General features: G+C 37.2%; 1 protein-coding gene across 1 annotated transcript; it reads right to left on the bottom strand.

Moving 5' to 3' along the window:
- Window positions 1–3,642: 3,642 nt before the first annotated feature.
- Window positions 3,643–14,980, bottom strand: LOC122747440 (keratin-associated protein 20-2-like). The gene is made up of 2 exons (XM_043993459.1): window positions 14,814–14,980; window positions 3,643–3,844 (listed from the first exon to the last, which is right to left on the bottom strand). Exons 1-2 carry the CDS (start codon window positions 14,978–14,980, stop codon window positions 3,643–3,645), a joined length of 369 nt encoding a protein of 122 aa, XP_043849394.1.
- Window positions 14,981–16,692: the final 1,712 nt, after the last annotated feature.

Below are 16,692 nucleotides of genomic sequence, written 5' to 3'. Positions count from 1 at the left end.
ATCTCCTGGGTGACATTGTCCTCCATCCATTCTGCTTGCCACTCTGGCCTTCAGATGCTTGAGGGAGTTTGTGGAATCAATGCACTTGCCCATCTCTCCCTAAATAAAACTATTATTATTCAATCATTTTTGCATGTTCAAAAATGTCAGTTTTTCAGTTTTTTCCCTCCATATAATTAAAATTAACTTTGTTGCCTGCTTCTGGACAATTCCTGTTAATATCCTCTGAACATTTATCCACTAGGAATGTCTTCTAATTTTCATACGTTTAGTTCCCTCCCTCTTTGTGAAATAAAATTTAATTTGAAACATTTTTCTGTAAGATTTTTTGCTATAACTCATTTGGCCAGAATTCTCTTTACAAAATATAGTTTCTGGGGCCATCTAGGTGGTGCAGTGGATAAAGCACTGGCCCTGGATTCAGGATGACCCGAGTTCAAATCCAACCTCAGACACTTGACAGTTACTAGCTGTTTGACCTTTGGCAAGTCACTACACCCTCAATGCCCCACAAATATCTACACACACACACACACATTATTTTTTCCCTATTTTGTGTCTTTTAATTAGGTCTATTTTTGCTTCTGGTTGTATGAAGTCATGATTTCTACCCTTGCCTTTTGGCTTGAGTGTTAGTGTAATAAATTCTTCTCAGGTCCCTCATTTTATCTCATTGTATGTATCTTTCCTTTCAAGCACTTCTCTCCTAAGAACATATTGTTATATTCTGGTTTCTAATCTGTTCTGCTATGTGGTTCCACTGTATGATTCAATTTACCATGTTCAACTTGAGAGTAACAATTACTGTGTATTCCTTCCATTCTTAATTCTCTTTTTCTTTTTCTTTTTCCCCTCTCTTTCCCCAAAATTCTGTTTTGATTCTGACCACTGCCTGCCTTGATAAGCTCTATGTTTTATTTCCCTTCCCCTGCATCCCTTTCTCTTATTCTTTTATTCTGTTATTTCTCTGTTGGGTAAGATGGATTTCCATAAAGAACTGAATGAAACACACTTGTATGTAAAAATATTAATCTCTTTACACATATATACACACATGTGTGTTTATATATTAACATGTGAATTTGGGTATATACACATGTATATTCTTCCCATTTTGAACCAATTTTGATGAGAGTGAGATTGAAGTATTGCCCACCCTGATAGCCCCTTTTCCCCCTTCATAGTAAAAACTCTTGCTTGTAGGCTTTAGTTTTGTTTTTGTTTGTGGGGCAATGGGGGTTAAGTGACTTGCCCGGGGTCACAGAGCTAGTAAGTGTTAAGTGTCTGAGGTCGGATTTGAACTCAGGTACTCCTGAATCCAGGGCCAGTGCTTTATCCACTGTGCCACCTAGCTGCCCCTAGGAAATGTTATTTTTAAAAAGTTCTTACAGCCTCAGATCTCCTCAAGACTTTTGACCCAACCTATATTTTGGGAAGAATTGAATGGAGGACTTCTGAGTGCTTTTTCATTGAAAAGCAAGTGGATTCAAAGAAAGACACCTATTATTTTGTGATTGGAGAATAAATCTTAGGAGTGATATGTAGTATTTGAAATCCATTTTAAGAAAAGCAACTTCTGAAGGGATAAGATTCATTAGTGATGACAATTTTATCTTTTCTATCTTTTCTTCCACTGCTTGAAATCCTAGGTCAAAAAAATAAACATTTATGAGGTGACTACTATATGCATTGTAGGGTACCAATCTCTGATTTTCTTGCTAAGGGCCCAACTGAGGAACATGACTTTTTTTTTTTTTTTTTTGCGCGGGGCAATGGGGGTTAAGTGACTTGCCCAGGATCACATAGCTAATAAGTGTCAAGTGTCTGAGGCTGGATTTGAACTCAGGTACTCCTGAATCCAGGGCCGGTGCTTTATCCACTGTGCCACCTAGCCACCCCCCAGGAACATGACTTTTAGGGCTAAAGGTCGTAAGCCAGGATTTGGAGCATAATAACAGATGCTCTGTTACCCAGGGTGTTTGAGTTGATCATATAGTGCTATAGTGGTCTGAAAGACATTCATTTAAGAATGAGTTCACTTCAAAAATTGGAAATTGATGGGATGACCATCAATTGAAGAATGGCTTCAGATGTCATGGTATATGATTGTATTGGAATCCTATGGTGCTTTAAGAAAAAATGAGCATGATGCTTTCAGAAATACCCAGGAAGACTTAAATGAATTGATGCAAAATGAAATGAGCAGAACCTTCAGAACATTGTACCCAGTAACAGCAATATTGCATGATGATCCATTATAAATGACTTAGCTATTCTCAGCAATACAATGAATGGAGACAGTTCTGAAGAACCTATAATGTTGAAAATGCTACTCAAGAGAATGAACAGAAGGATAAAGAATGCTGAAAAAAATGACCCTTTTAAACTTTATTTTTCTTGTTTTGTATATGTGAGTGTGTTTTATTTCAACATATGATGACTATGGACATACAATATTCCATGATTGCACCTTTATAACACCTATCAAATTGTTTGTCTTCTCTGGAAGGCAGGAGGAGAGGAAAGGCAAAAATCTGAAGTCAAAATGAACAAAAATGTTAAAATTCTTTTTACATGTAATTGGAAAAAATAAAATATCTGAAAATTGAAAAATGAAAAAGAATGAGTCCACTTCCCTTGTAAATGGGAGGGTCTTAGCAGTTTGGCAATGTTGTGAACTGGACCAGTTCTGGTGGAGGAGATGAGCACCACCAACATGACCTGGTTCCATGACAACCTTCAAGGTTGGCATATGACTCTCCTGGGTAGTCTTTGTGGTGTGCCACTCAGTTGTGCTTTGCTCCAACACTTCAAAGTAGATTTTGAGATGGTGGTGGAAGACCACTAGACAAGTGATAGGACAATCCACATTCTGATAGTCACCTTGGGCTGCTTGGATCTGGAATTGATGACCCATGAGCAGGAGGTGATGAACATCTGAATCTTTGAAAATCTTTGGCCATAAAAAAAATCTCTCCACATATTCAGAGAATGGGTGTGAAGATGCATAGCTTATTGGGACAAATGCCTTCCTTTCAGGAAAGTGGGGCTTGGGCATAAGTATTAAAATTTAAGCATTGCTGAAGTCAAATCTTAGAAAGACATTTAAGTTGGAAATATTTTTAAAAAAACCCTGAAATCACGGGAAGTATCAATTCCTCACAAAAAAAAAAAGAATTGGAGAATAAGTCTTCTGCAGTGACATAGAAGAAAAAGTGCAGATTGAAGAATCTGTTCATGACTTGAGACTGAAACCCAAGTAAAGGGACTTAAATTAGGAGACATGAAAACAGTTTTGCTATGCTAGTAAAATAAGTTTATTAGAATATCTTATGAGACACTTCAACCATGATGTATAGGAATTGAGCCCACTTGTTGGAATTGAACTGTTGTTGGGGACATCTCCATCATGAAAGTGAGATCCCCTATCATCTCCCAGAAGGCTGGGTCCTGCTTCTCAGTTCCTGCCCCTTCACTCGCATGCAGGGTATGTATGGATTCCCAGACCTTCTTGGGGCAGCTCTTCCATGCCACCCAGACATAGAGGCTGATGGAATTTGATGTTTTTGCAATGGCATGGCATTAACCCAAAGCAAGGGATGGGGGACAAGGATTTCATGAGAGCTGAGGAGCAAGCCTTTTTCAGTAGAATCCACAGGAATAATATCTTCCATAGCAAGATGGGCGGCAGCAGCCATAGCCATAGCCACGATAGCCACAGCCACCATAGCCCAGGCCTCCATAGCCATAGCCACAGCCCCCATAGCCATAGCCTAGGCCATAGAAACGTCCACATCCACAGCCATACCCAGAGCCATAGCCATAGCCCAGACCTCCATAGTAGCTGCCACAGGAGCACATTGTGTCAGGGTTCAAGGATTTGGGTGGATGTCAGGGATAGGTGTTGTGTGTGAGTATGGATGGCACCATCTATACAGGGACTTTTATACACATCCAGCAAGAGGCAGGGCAGATACATTTGAGAAATGCATAATTTCCTTTAATGAACTTGCCCCAAACACATTCTTTCCATTTTTTGTTCCTTGAGAGCAATTCCTTGAGCTCATTAAGGGTGTTTGTGTTTTCTACATTTGCTATGTCTCTGAGATGGTTCTGCCCTGATCTTGTTCATTTAATGCTAAATGATGATAGTGTTGTTAAAGCCTCTATAGTTAATGTGGCTTGTGCCTATCCAACCTTCATGGCAACCATCTCCTGGGTGACATTTTCCTTCTTCCATTATGCTTGTCACTCTGGCCTTTAGATTCTTTAGTCAAGGTGCTTATTCCTCTCTTTCTCTCCCCCACCCCCATCTTTCTGTCTATCTGTCTTATATTTTATTCCTTTTTAAGATTTAAAAATTTCAATGTTTCTTTATTTTTTCCATATGATTAAAGAAAACTTTGATTTCCCCCCCTGAAAACTGCCTCTTAATAACATTTTAGAAATGGTTCTTATTTTGTAAATTTGACTCATCTCCCTAAATATTTGAGAAATCAGACCATTATTTGAGAAACTTCTAAAGATTTTTCTATCACTTAAGTTTCCATAGGACTTTTCACAAAATATAGTTTCCCATGCTATGTCTTTTAATTAGCTCTATTTTTGCTTTTGATTGTCTGAACTCATGATTTCTACCTTGCCTTTTTGCTTCAGTGTTAGTATAATTCATTCTGGTCCATGCCCTCATTTTATCTCATTGAGTGTGTCTTCCTTTTTCAAGCATATCACTCATAAACAACATATTGTTATTTTCTATTTTCTAATCTGTTCTGCTTTCTCCTTCTACTTTATGATTGAGTTCATTTTATTCACCAAAAGTTTTACAATTACTCTGTATTCCCCTTCATTCTGTAATCTTCTCTTTTCCCCTTTTTCCCTATTCTTTCACAAAAATTTGTGTTTCTTCTGACCTGTGACTGCCTTAATGTGCTCTTTGTTTTATTATTTCACTTCACCCTTCTCCCAGGTCTCTTTCTCTTATCCTTTTCTCCTCTTACTTCCCTGTTGGGTAATATGATTTCTATAACTAACTGAGTGTTACCTACCATTTGTGTGTTGGGGTGTGTCTCTGTATGTTTGTCTATATATGTGTGTGTATATATACACTCATATATATAGATATATAGATATATATAGATAGATAGATAGATATCTATATCTATATATCTTTGTGTGTATATGTCTACTGTGAGATTAAAATTGGATATTAGATCATAAATCTACCCTACTTAACCTTTCCCTTAATTTATCTCCCAGACTAGTAAATGGAAGAAGCGTCTGGTTTTCTAGATAGACCTTTTATTGTATGGTAGTCACAAGGTGATATTGATTAGAAGGATAGGAAAGTAGAAATACAATACAAATCGTCTTAAGTCTAGGCTTAGTCTATATTCTGTATAAAACTCACCAAAAAGCCGAAGGCCACCTTTGGGGAGAGAGAGACCATCTGTGCAGTGCAGTCAGGAGACCAGCAGAGCAGGAAAAAAAAACTCCCACTTCCGTTCTCTCCTTGCCTTTTAAGCTCGCACCCCGGAAGTGGAGTGCTAGCAGGCAGTCTGACGTGCGGAGCAGGTGGACTGGCATGCGTAGCTCATGCCGTTGGTCTCCTCCCCGAAAGGGTGGTCCTTAAAAAAAAAACTGGCATCTTTCAGTTATCCTAACCGACTGTTAAAAAACTTTCATATTAATTTACCACACTACATATTTGTATATATATATATATGTATATATAAACATGATATATGTATACATATATGTATGTATACTTTCCACCTTGTACTAATTTTTTTTGGGGGGGACAATGAGGGTTAAGTGACCTGCCCAGGGTCACACAGCTAGTAAGTGTCAAGTGTCTGAGACCATATTTGAATTCAGTTCCTCCTGAATCCAGGGCTGGTGATTTATCCACTGTGCCACCTAGCTGCCCGCTTTGAACTAATTCTAATGAGCGGGTTGTTTAAGCATTGCATCTCACCCCCATTTACCCCTTCATTGTAAGAGCTCTGCTTTGACGTTTTCTTTTAGTTGAAAAATATTTCCCTATTCTTCCTTTCTCTTTCCCCTTTTCCCAGTGCATCCCTCTTTCTCACCTCTCCATTTTTCTTAGATCATCCAAACATAATCAACTCATACCCATGCCCTCAGTCTATGTAAACTTTTTAACTGTCCTAATAATGATAAAGTATAAGGAGTTACAAGTATCATCTTCCCATATAGGAATGTAAACCATTTAACTTTATTGAGTCTTGTGATTTCTCTTTCCTATTTATATTTTTATACTTCTCTTGATTCCTATGTTTAATTGTCAGATTTTCTATTTAGCCTTGTTTTGTTTCAACTGGGAATGCTTGAAATTCTTCTGTTTCATTAGATAGCCAATTTTCTTCCTATAGGATTATACTCAGTTTTGTTGGAGAGGTTATTTTTGGGTGTAATTGGAGCTCCTTTTCCTTCTGGAATATCATATTCCAAGCCAACTACTCCCTTATGGTTGAAGCGGCTAACTTTTGTTTTATCCTGTGTCCATGATATTTAAATGATTTCTTTCTGACTGCTTGCCACATTTTTTTTGTTTTGTTTTGTTTTTTGTTTTTGTTTTTTGGTGAGGCAATTGGGGTTAAGTGACTTGCCCAGAGTCACACAGCTAGTAAGTGTTATGTCTGATGTCAGATTTGAACTCAGGTCCTCCTGAATCCAGGGCTGGTGCTTTATCCACTGCACCACCTAGCTGCCCCTGCTTGCCACATTTTGCCTTTGGTCTGGCAACTCTGAAATTTGGCTATAACATCCTTGGAAGCTTTCATTTTGTAATTTCTTTCATATGGTGATTGGTGGATTCTTTCATTTTTTAATTTTTACTTTATGGACTACAATAGCAGGGCAGTTTTTCTTTATCGTATCTTTTTTTTTAAGCAAACATTTTTATTTAAAGTTTTGAGTTTCAGATTCTATCCCTTCTTTCCTCCCTCCCTTTCCCTCTCCCTGAGGTGGTAAGCAAGGTTACCCACATGCAATTATGTAAAACATAATCATTTTGGTAATTTTGTATAAGAAAATTTGAAGAAAAAAATGAAAGCGAAAAATAGCATGCTTCAGTCTGTTTATTCAATATTAATTCTTTGCTTGGAGGTTGATAGTATGCTTCATCTTTAGTCCATTGATATTGTTTTGCATCATTGTATTGCTGAGAATAGTTGTCATTCAGTTCTTCATCAAACAATACTACTGTCACTGTGCACAACATTCTTCTCGTTCTGCTCACTTCTCTATTCATCAGTTCATATAAGTCTTTCTAGGCCTTTCTGAAATCATCCTGCTTGTCATGTCTTATAGCAGAATGGTATTCCTTTAAAATCATGTACAATAGCTTTTTAGCCATTCCCCAATTGATGGACATCCTTTGGGTTTCTAATCTTAGCCACCACAAAAGGAGATGATATAAATATTTGTGTACAAAAAAGACTCTGTTTCTTTTTTGGGATGTCTTTGGAATATAAACCTAGCAGTGGTATTTCTGTATCAAAGGATATACACCATTTTATAGCCCTTTGGGCATAGTTCCAAATTGTTCTCCAGAATGATTGGATCCAGTCACAGTTCCAGCCACAGTGGATTAGCATCCCAGTTTTCCCACATCCCCTCCAACATCCCATATTTTCCTTACTTGGCATATTTGCCCCTCTGATAGGTGTGAGGTGTTACCTCAATGTTGTTTTAATTTGCATTTTTTTGATCAATAGTGATTTAGAGCACTTTTCCATATGAGTATAGATAGCTTTGCTTTCTTTGTCTGAAAACTGTGTGTTCATCTCCTTTGACTATTTATCAATTGGGGAATGACGAGCATTTTTATAAATTTGACTCAGTTCTCTATATATTTGAGAAATGAGGCCTTTATAGAAGGTAATTTATTTCAAAAATTCTTTCCCAGTTTTCTTCTTTCCTTATAATCTTGGTACCTTTGTTTTGTTTCTGTGAAACCTTTTAAATTTTATAGTATCAAAATAATCTATTTTATATTTTGTATTGCTCTCTGTATCCTCATTGGTCCTAAATTATTTTTCTTTCCACAAATCTGACAGATAAACTATTCCATGCTTTCTTAATTTGTTTATGTTATCACCCATAATGTGTAAATCATGTGCCCATTTTGACCTTATTTTAGTATATGGTGTGGGATGTTAATCTATACCTAGTTTGTATCATACTGTTTTCTAGTTTTCCTAGCAGTTTTTGTCAAATAATGAGTGTTTGTTTCGAAAAATTGGATCTTTGGGTTTATCATATACTAGATTACCATAATAATTTACTATAGTGTAATTTGTACCTATTGTAATTGAGAGGAAAATGACCCCTGCTCAGTAATTCTCTGGAACTTGGCAACAACGTGTCAAAGGTTCATTTATTTTCATTTTCCCAAGAATGGACACTTGCAAATAAGTGCTACAGCCAGCAAGTGTGAAGCATGGGGCTGCAGGCCCTGTTTTAATCCCTAGTTTCTAATGCAAAATTTACCCTCCCCTTGTTCATCATTGGCTGATTACTTAATGGTTACAATCTAAGTGTGGAAAGCTAGCTGACTGGAAGGTAGTATTCTTTTTTTTTTTTTTGGTGAGGCAACTGGGGTTAAGTGACTTGCCCAGGGTCACACAGCTAGTAAGTGTCAAGTGTCTGAGGCCGGATTTGAACTCAGGTACTCCTGAGTCCAGGGCTGGTGCTTTATCCACTGCGCCATCTAGCTGCCCCCGGAAGGTAGTATTCTTAACCCTAATTCTGTAATTATTCTTTGAGTTCCTAGATAATGGGGAAGTGACACAGGGACATTCCTTCAGTCCTCCTGGGAGAGGACCTGGTTGAGACCAGCTCAGGGCTACTTGAATCACATGATCTGTTTGCTGGAGGGAAGGGGGACTGAGAATTTTGTCCTCAGACAGGTCTGGAGGAGTGTAATTTGAATGGTGGCAGTTATATCCTATTGAGAGTAGACCATTACCTTTCCTTACAGTAACACACTTATCCACCTCTCTATTTCTTAGCCAATACCAGATTGTTTTGATAATCATAGCTTTCTAATACAGGTTGAGATCTGGTTGGGTTAAACCACCTTCTTTCAGATTTCTTTTCATTGAGCCCCTTGATATTTTTTTAATAAAGTATTTTATTTTTTCCCCATTATATGTAAAGATAGTTCTCAACTTTTGTTTATACAAGTTTTCCAATTTCAGATTTTTCTCCCTCCCTCCCCTCCCTCCCCCCTCCCCTAGACAGCAGGTAATCTGATATAGGTTTTATATATATGTATACACACACACACACACACACACACACACACACACACTGAACATATTTCTGCATTAGTCATGTTATAAGAGAAAATTCAGAGCAGTGACGAAAAACCTCAAAATAGAAAAACAACAGCACCAAAACCAAAAGAAATAGTATGGTTCATTCAGTATTTATACTCCACAGTTCTTTTTTCCCCCTGGATTTGGAGATACTCTTCTGTACCATTGCATTGGTGAGAAGAATATAGTCCACCACAGGAGATCAACACACAATGTTGATGATATTGTGTACAATGTTCTTCTGGTTCTGCTCATCTCACTCATCATCAGCCCACGCAAGACCCTCCAGGTTTCTCTGAACTCCTCCTGCTCATCATTTCTTACAGCACAGTAGTATTCCATTGTATTCATATACCACAACTTGTTCGGCCATTCCCCAATTGATGGGCATCCCCTCAACTTCCAATTCCTTGCCGCCATGTACAGAGCAGCTATAAATATTTTATTATTATTATTTTTTTTAGTGAGGCAACTGGGGTTAAGTGACTTGCCCAGGGTCACACAGCTAGTAAGTGTTAAGTGTCTGAGGCTGGATTTGAACTCAGGTACTCCTGACTCCAGGGCCGGTGCTCTATCCACTGCACCATCTAGCTGCCCCTATAAATATTTTTGTATATGTGGGTCCCTCTCCCCTTTCCATGATCTCTTTGGGAAAAAGACCCAAAAGTGGTATTGCTGGGTCAAAGGGTATGCACAGCTTTATAGCCCTTTGGGAATAATTCCAGATTGCTCTCCAGAATGGTTGGATCAGTTCACAGCTCCACCAACAATGCATTAGTGTTCCAATTTTTCCACAGCTTCTCCAACATTTATTATTTTCATTTTTTGTCATTTTAGCCAATCTGATAGGTGTCAGGTGGTACCTCAGAGTTGTTTTAATTTGCATCTCTCTAATCATTAGAGATTTAGAGCATTTTTTTTTCATATGGGAATAGATAGCTTTGATTTCTTCATCAGAAAACTGCCTGTTCAAATCCTTTGATCATTTCTCAATTGGGGAATGACTTGGATTCTTATAAATTTGATTTAGTTCCCTATATATTTTAGAAATGAGGCCTTCATCAGAAGTACTGGCCATAAAAATTGTTTCCCAGCTTTCTGCCTCCCTTCTAATTTTGGATGCATTGCTTCTGTTTGTACAAAACCTTTTTAATTTAATGTAATCAAAATCATCCATTTTGCATTTCATAATATTCTCTATCTCTTGTTTGGTCATAAACTGCTTTCCTTTCCAAAGATCTGAAAGGTATACTATTCCTTTCTCTTCTAATTTACCTATGGTATCACCTCTTATGTCTAAATCATGTATCCATTTTGACCTTATTTTAGTATAAGGTGTAAGATGTTTGTCTATGCCTAATTTCTGCCATACTATCTTCCAGTTTTTCCAGCAGTTTTTGTCAAATACTGTGTTCCTATCCCAGAAGCTGGATTCTTTGGGTTTATCAAACACCACATTACTAGTGTCATTTACTACTGTGTTTCCTGTGCCTAGCCTATTCCATTGATCCTCCACTCTATTTCTTAGCCAGTTACCAGATAGTTTTGATGACTGCCGCTTTATAGTAAAGCTCCAGGTTTGGTACCACTAACCCACCTTCCTGTGAATTTTTTTTTCATTATTTCCCTGGATATTCTTGATTTTTTGTTTTTCCAGATGAATTTTGTTATTATTTTTTCTAGCTCTATTAAATAATTTTTAGGTAGTCTGATTGGTATGGCACTGAATAAATTAATTTGGGCAGTATTGTCATTTTTACTATATTAGCTCTGCCTATCCATGAGCAATTGATATCTTTCCAATTATTTAGATCTGATTTGATTTGTGTGAAGAGTGTTTGGTAGCTGTGTTCATAGAGTTCCTGGGTTTGTCTTGTCAAGTAGACTACCAAGTATTTTATATTATCTACAGTTACTTTAAATGGAATTTCTCTTTCTATCTCTTGCTGCTGGACTTTGTTGGTCATGTATAGAAACACTGATGATTTATGTGGATTTATTTTATATCCTGCTACTTTGCTAAAGTTGTTAATTGTTTCAAGTAATTTTTAGTTGATTCTCTAGGATTCTTTAAGTATATCATCATATCATCTGCAAAGAGTGATACTTTTGTTTCCTCCTTGCCTATTCTAATTCCTTTAATTCCTTTTTCTTCTTTGATTGCTAAAGCTAACATTTCTAGTACAGTATTAAATAATAGGGGTGATATTGGACATCCCTGTTTCACCCCTGATCTTATTGGGAAGGCCTCTAATTTATCTCCATTGCATATAATGCTTGCTGATGGCTTTAGGTAGATACTGTTTATTATTCTAAGGAAAGCTCCACCTATTCCTAAACTCTCTAGTGTTTTTATTAGGAATGGGTGCTGTATTTTGTCAAAAGCTTTCTCTGCATCTATTGAGACAATCATTTGATTTTGGTTAGTTTTCTTATTGATATGGTCCATTATGTTAATAGTTTTCCTAATGTTGAACCAGCCCTACATTCCTGGTATAAATCCCACCTGGTCATAGTGTATTATCCTGGTGATCACTTGCTGTAATCTACTTGCTAATATCTTATTTAAGATTTTAGCATCAATATTCATTAGGGAAATTGGTCTATAATTTTCTTTCTCTGTTTTTGCTTTGCCTGTTTTTGGTATCACCACCATATTTGTGTCATAAAATGAATTTGGTAGAACTCCTTCTTCACCTATTTTTCCAAATAATTTGTATAATATTGGAATTAATTGTGCTTTAAATGTTTGGTAAAATTCACCTGTAAACCCATCTGACCCTGGAGATTTTTTCTTAGGGAGTTCATTAATAGATTGTTCAATTTCTTTTTCTAATATGGGTTTATGTAAGGATTTTATTTCCTCTTCAGTTAACCTGGGCAGTTTGTATTTTTGTAAATATTTATCCATTTCATTTAGATTGTCAAATTTATTGGCATACAGTTGGGCAAAATAATTCCTAATTATTTATTTAATTTCCACTTCATTGGTGGTAACATCACCCTTTTCATTTTTGATACTGGTAATTTGGTTTTCTTCTTTTTTTAAATCAAATTAACCAATATTTTATCTATTTTATTGGTTTTTTCATAAAACCAGCTCTTAGTTTTATTGATTAATTCTATAGTTTTTTTTTGCTTTCAGTCTTATTAATTTCTCCTTTAATTTTCAGTATTTCTAGTTTAGTATCTAATTAGGGATTTCTAATTTGTTCTTTTTCTAGCTTTTTAAGTTGCATGCCCAATTCATTAATCTCCTCTTTCTCTTTTTTATTCATGTAAGCATTTAGAGCTATAAATTTTCCCCTAAGCACTGCTTTGGCTGCATCCCATAGATTTTGGTATGTTGTCTCATTATTGTCATTCTCTTGGATATAGTTATTGATTGTTTCTATGATTTGTTGTTTGGCCCATTCATTCTTTAGAATAAAATTATTTAGTTTCCAATTGATTTTCATTCTACTTTTCCCTGGCTCTTTCTTACATGTAATTTTTATTGCATCATGATCTGAGAAGGATGCATTTACTATTTCTGCCTTTCTACATTTGACTATGATGTTTTTGTGCCCTAATACATGGTCAATTTTTGAAAATGTGCCATGTACTGCTGAGAAAAAGGTATATTCCTTTCTATCCCCATTCAATTTTCTCCAGACATCTATCATGTCTAACTTTTCTAGTAATCTATTCACCTCTTTCACTTCTTTCTTATTTATTTTTTGGCTAGATTTATCTAATTCTGAGAGGGGGAGATTCAGATCCCCCACTAGTATAGTATTACTGTCTATTTCCTCTTGTAACTCATTTAACTTCTCCTCTAAGAATTTGGATGCTATACCACTTGGTGCATACATATTTAATATTGATATTAATTCATTATCTATAGTACCTTTTAGCAAGATGTAGTTTCCTTCCTTATCTCTTTTAATGAGATCTATTTTTGCCTGTGCTTTGTCTGAGATAAGGATTGCTACCCTTGCTTTTTTTACTTTAGCTGAAGCATAATATATTCTGCTCCAGCCTTTTACCTTTACTCTGTGTGTGTCTCTCTGCTTCAAATGTGTTTCTTATAAACAGCATATTGTAGGATTCTGGTTTTTAATCCACTCTGCAATTCGCTTCCATTTTATATCAGAGTTCATCCCATTCACATTCACAGTTATTATTACTGACTGTCTATTCCCCTCCATTCTATTTACCCCCTTTGTACTTTTCCCCCTTTTTTCACCCTCTTCCTCCTCACTGATGTTTTACTTCTTACCCCTGCCTCCCCCAATCTGCCCTCCGTTTTTATCACCCCCTCTCTTTTCTTTACCCTTTTTCCCCTTGCTTTTGTCCTCCCTTCTATTGGTATCCCCCTTTCCCTTCCTCTTTTACTTCCCTAAAGAATGATCTAAATTTCTTTATCCCAATGAATGTATATGTTATTCCCTCTTTGAATCAAATCTAATGAGAGTAGGGTTGAAACAATGTTTACCCCTCCTTTCTTTCCCTCTATTGTAATAGGGTTTTTCACCTCTTCATATGATATAATTCACCCCATTCCACCTCCCCTTTCCTCTCCTCCCCATAGACTCCCTTTTTAACCCCTTAATTTTCTTTGTATCATCACATCAAAGACAATTTATATTTATACTCTCTGTGTAAAGTCCTCTCTGCCCAAATACATTTACAGTTCTTAAGAGTTATGAGTATTATCTTCCCATGTAGGGATGTAAACAGTTTAACCTAATTGAGTAACTTTTTCCCCCTCTGTTTACCTTTTTAACTTCTCTTGAGTCTTGTATGTTAAGATAGAACAGAAGGAGAACTCAGGCAGCTTGCTGATTCTGCTATGCCTTCTTGGCTCTGCCTCCCACCCCTTGATATTTTTAAGCTTTTTTTCTTCCCAGTGAATTTTGTTATTCTTTTTTCTGGATGTATAAAATCTTTTTTATAGTTTGATTAGTATGGCACTAAACAAATAGGTTATATTGGTAGCATTGCTATTTTTATTACATTGACTCATCCTACCCATGAGCAATGAATATTTTTCCAATTGTTTCGATCTGACTTTATTTGTGTGAAGTGTTTTGTAATTGTGTTCATAGAGTTCCTGGGATTGTCTTGGCAGGTAGACTCCCAAGTGTTTTGTATTGTTTACATTTATTTAAAATGGAATTTCTCTTTCTATCTGTTGTTGCTGGACTTATTATTTATTTTTTTTGTGAGGCAGTTGGGCAGTTGACCAGGGTCACATGGTCCCAGAAGGATAGATTCTGCTGTTTCTCAGTCCCTGCCACTTTCTGCCCCCATAGGGATTCCAAGACCCTTTTGTGGTAGCTTTACTATGCCACTAAGATATAGAGGCAGATGGAAATGTGATGTCTTTATAATGCCATGAAATTACCCAAAACAGGAGGTGACAAGGATTTCATGACAATGCAGGAGCTGGTGGTTTTTCAGCAGAAGCCAGGAGAATAATACCTTCTATAGCAGGATGGGCAGTAGCAGCCATAGCCACCATATCCCAGGCCTCCATAGCCATAGCCACTACAGCCATAGCCTAGGCCATGGAAGCTGCCACATCCACAGCCATAACCAGAGCCATAGCCATAGCCCAGGCCCCCATAGTAGCTGCCATAGTAGCTCATTGTCTCAGGATCCAAAGATCAGGATGGATGTCAGGGTCTAGTTGGTGTGAGTATGTATGGCACAATGAACACGGGGACTTTTATATACTTTTAGCAGTAGGTGTGACAGATTCATTACAGACTTTGCATAATGTCCTTTAATGTACTTGCCTGAGAAAAATCACGTTCTTGTCATTGTTTGTTTCCTGAGAAGAATTTCTCCACCTTATTAAGGGTGTTTTTTCTTGATTTTCTGTTTCTCTATAAAGATTCTACCAATGATCTCATTCCTGTCATGAGAAATGATTATAATATTGCCAAAGCCCACATGGCTAATGTGATTGGTGCTCTACCCCAGCTTCATGGCAGCCCCCACTTGTGGACATTGTCCTTGTTTCATAGCTTGATGTCCTGGCCTTATGATTCTTTAGGTATTCTGTTGAATTATTTCTTTTGATCAGTGCTATTTGAGAATGAAGTGATAGCAAATTTCAGATTGAAGTTGAGATAATTATGAAGAAAAATTTTTTGGAATTAGTCAGTGAAACAACCATTCTAAAAGCACAGAAACAAAAACTACCTCCCAAATTTTACAATCTACCAGCCAATGTACTCAGGGATAGGGATAAAATGTCACCAAAGTCCATCCTCAAGCAGCTCTAAAGTTCTAAGGAGAGTGAAAACATGAAAACCACAAAGTATCAGCTATAAACTGGAGATTTGATGGGAGGAGTTCTCAGAGGCAAAACACGGAACTCTGGGATAATGGGATAAGGCCACATACCATAGATAGGATTAGACCTGAGATGTTCTTAGACCAGGAACAGCCAGAGGTAACAGGAGGAGAGAAGAGAGAATTCTTGCAGTTAGGCAGCGCAAAGCCAAATAGAAGGGACCTGAAGTGCATTGTTTGACTGAAAGGAGCTAGGTAATCATGGGCAGGACCAGAAAATGTGGGGAGGAGAATAAAGTGTACTGAGACTGGAAAGGTAGGAAGGGGTCATTTGATGAAGAGGGTGAAGTGCCAGACAGATGGTATCTACTTAAACCAGTACAAAACAGGAAACAACTGGAGTTTACAAGATCATTGGTGTGGTGATTTGGGATTTGGGGTAGTTAGTCTGGGAGAGGGGTCAGAAAAGTATTTCAGGAAAATCCCATGATCAGGTGATCAGAGGATGGCTCTGGGTTTGAAGAAGTCTGAGGCAGGGAGACCAATCAAAGGATCTTGCAGAGAGCGTCGTGAAGGCTGATCTAAGTTGGGGGCTGTATGAGTAGAAAGAAGTGTTTGTATTCCATTGATGTTGGGAAGTTAGTAAGGACAAATTTTGCCAACTGATTGGATAGGAGTTATGACTCTGAGGGGCCAAGGTCTTCCCTAAATCTGTTAACCTTATTTCCTGACTCAATGGCAGTTTTCTTGAAAGCTGCATAGAAGATTTGAATAAATAGATTGCTTTTGAAGAGGCAGGATGAGGAGATCTGTTGTAGAGTTGGGGGTTTTGAGATGTTTAGGGGACTTCAAATTGAAACTGTCCAATCAGACAGTTCATGATGTGGGATTGTAGCTCAGGAGAACATCTATTCTTCTATCTGGAGATGTGTCAATGAGTAGTGGAGAGAAAGAGAGATGGCCAGCTTATTGCTAGTGGAAATGAACAATTGGGCTAAAAGAGTAGTGTCAAACCTACACAGGAACACCAATTAGTGTTTTTGAGAGCCAAAGAAAGATT

Source organism: Dromiciops gliroides, chromosome 3, assembly GCF_019393635.1.
Source record: "Dromiciops gliroides isolate mDroGli1 chromosome 3, mDroGli1.pri, whole genome shotgun sequence".
Taxonomy (NCBI): Eukaryota; Metazoa; Chordata; class Mammalia; order Microbiotheria; family Microbiotheriidae; genus Dromiciops; species Dromiciops gliroides.
This window is presented reverse-complemented; position numbering and strand designations above follow the sequence as displayed.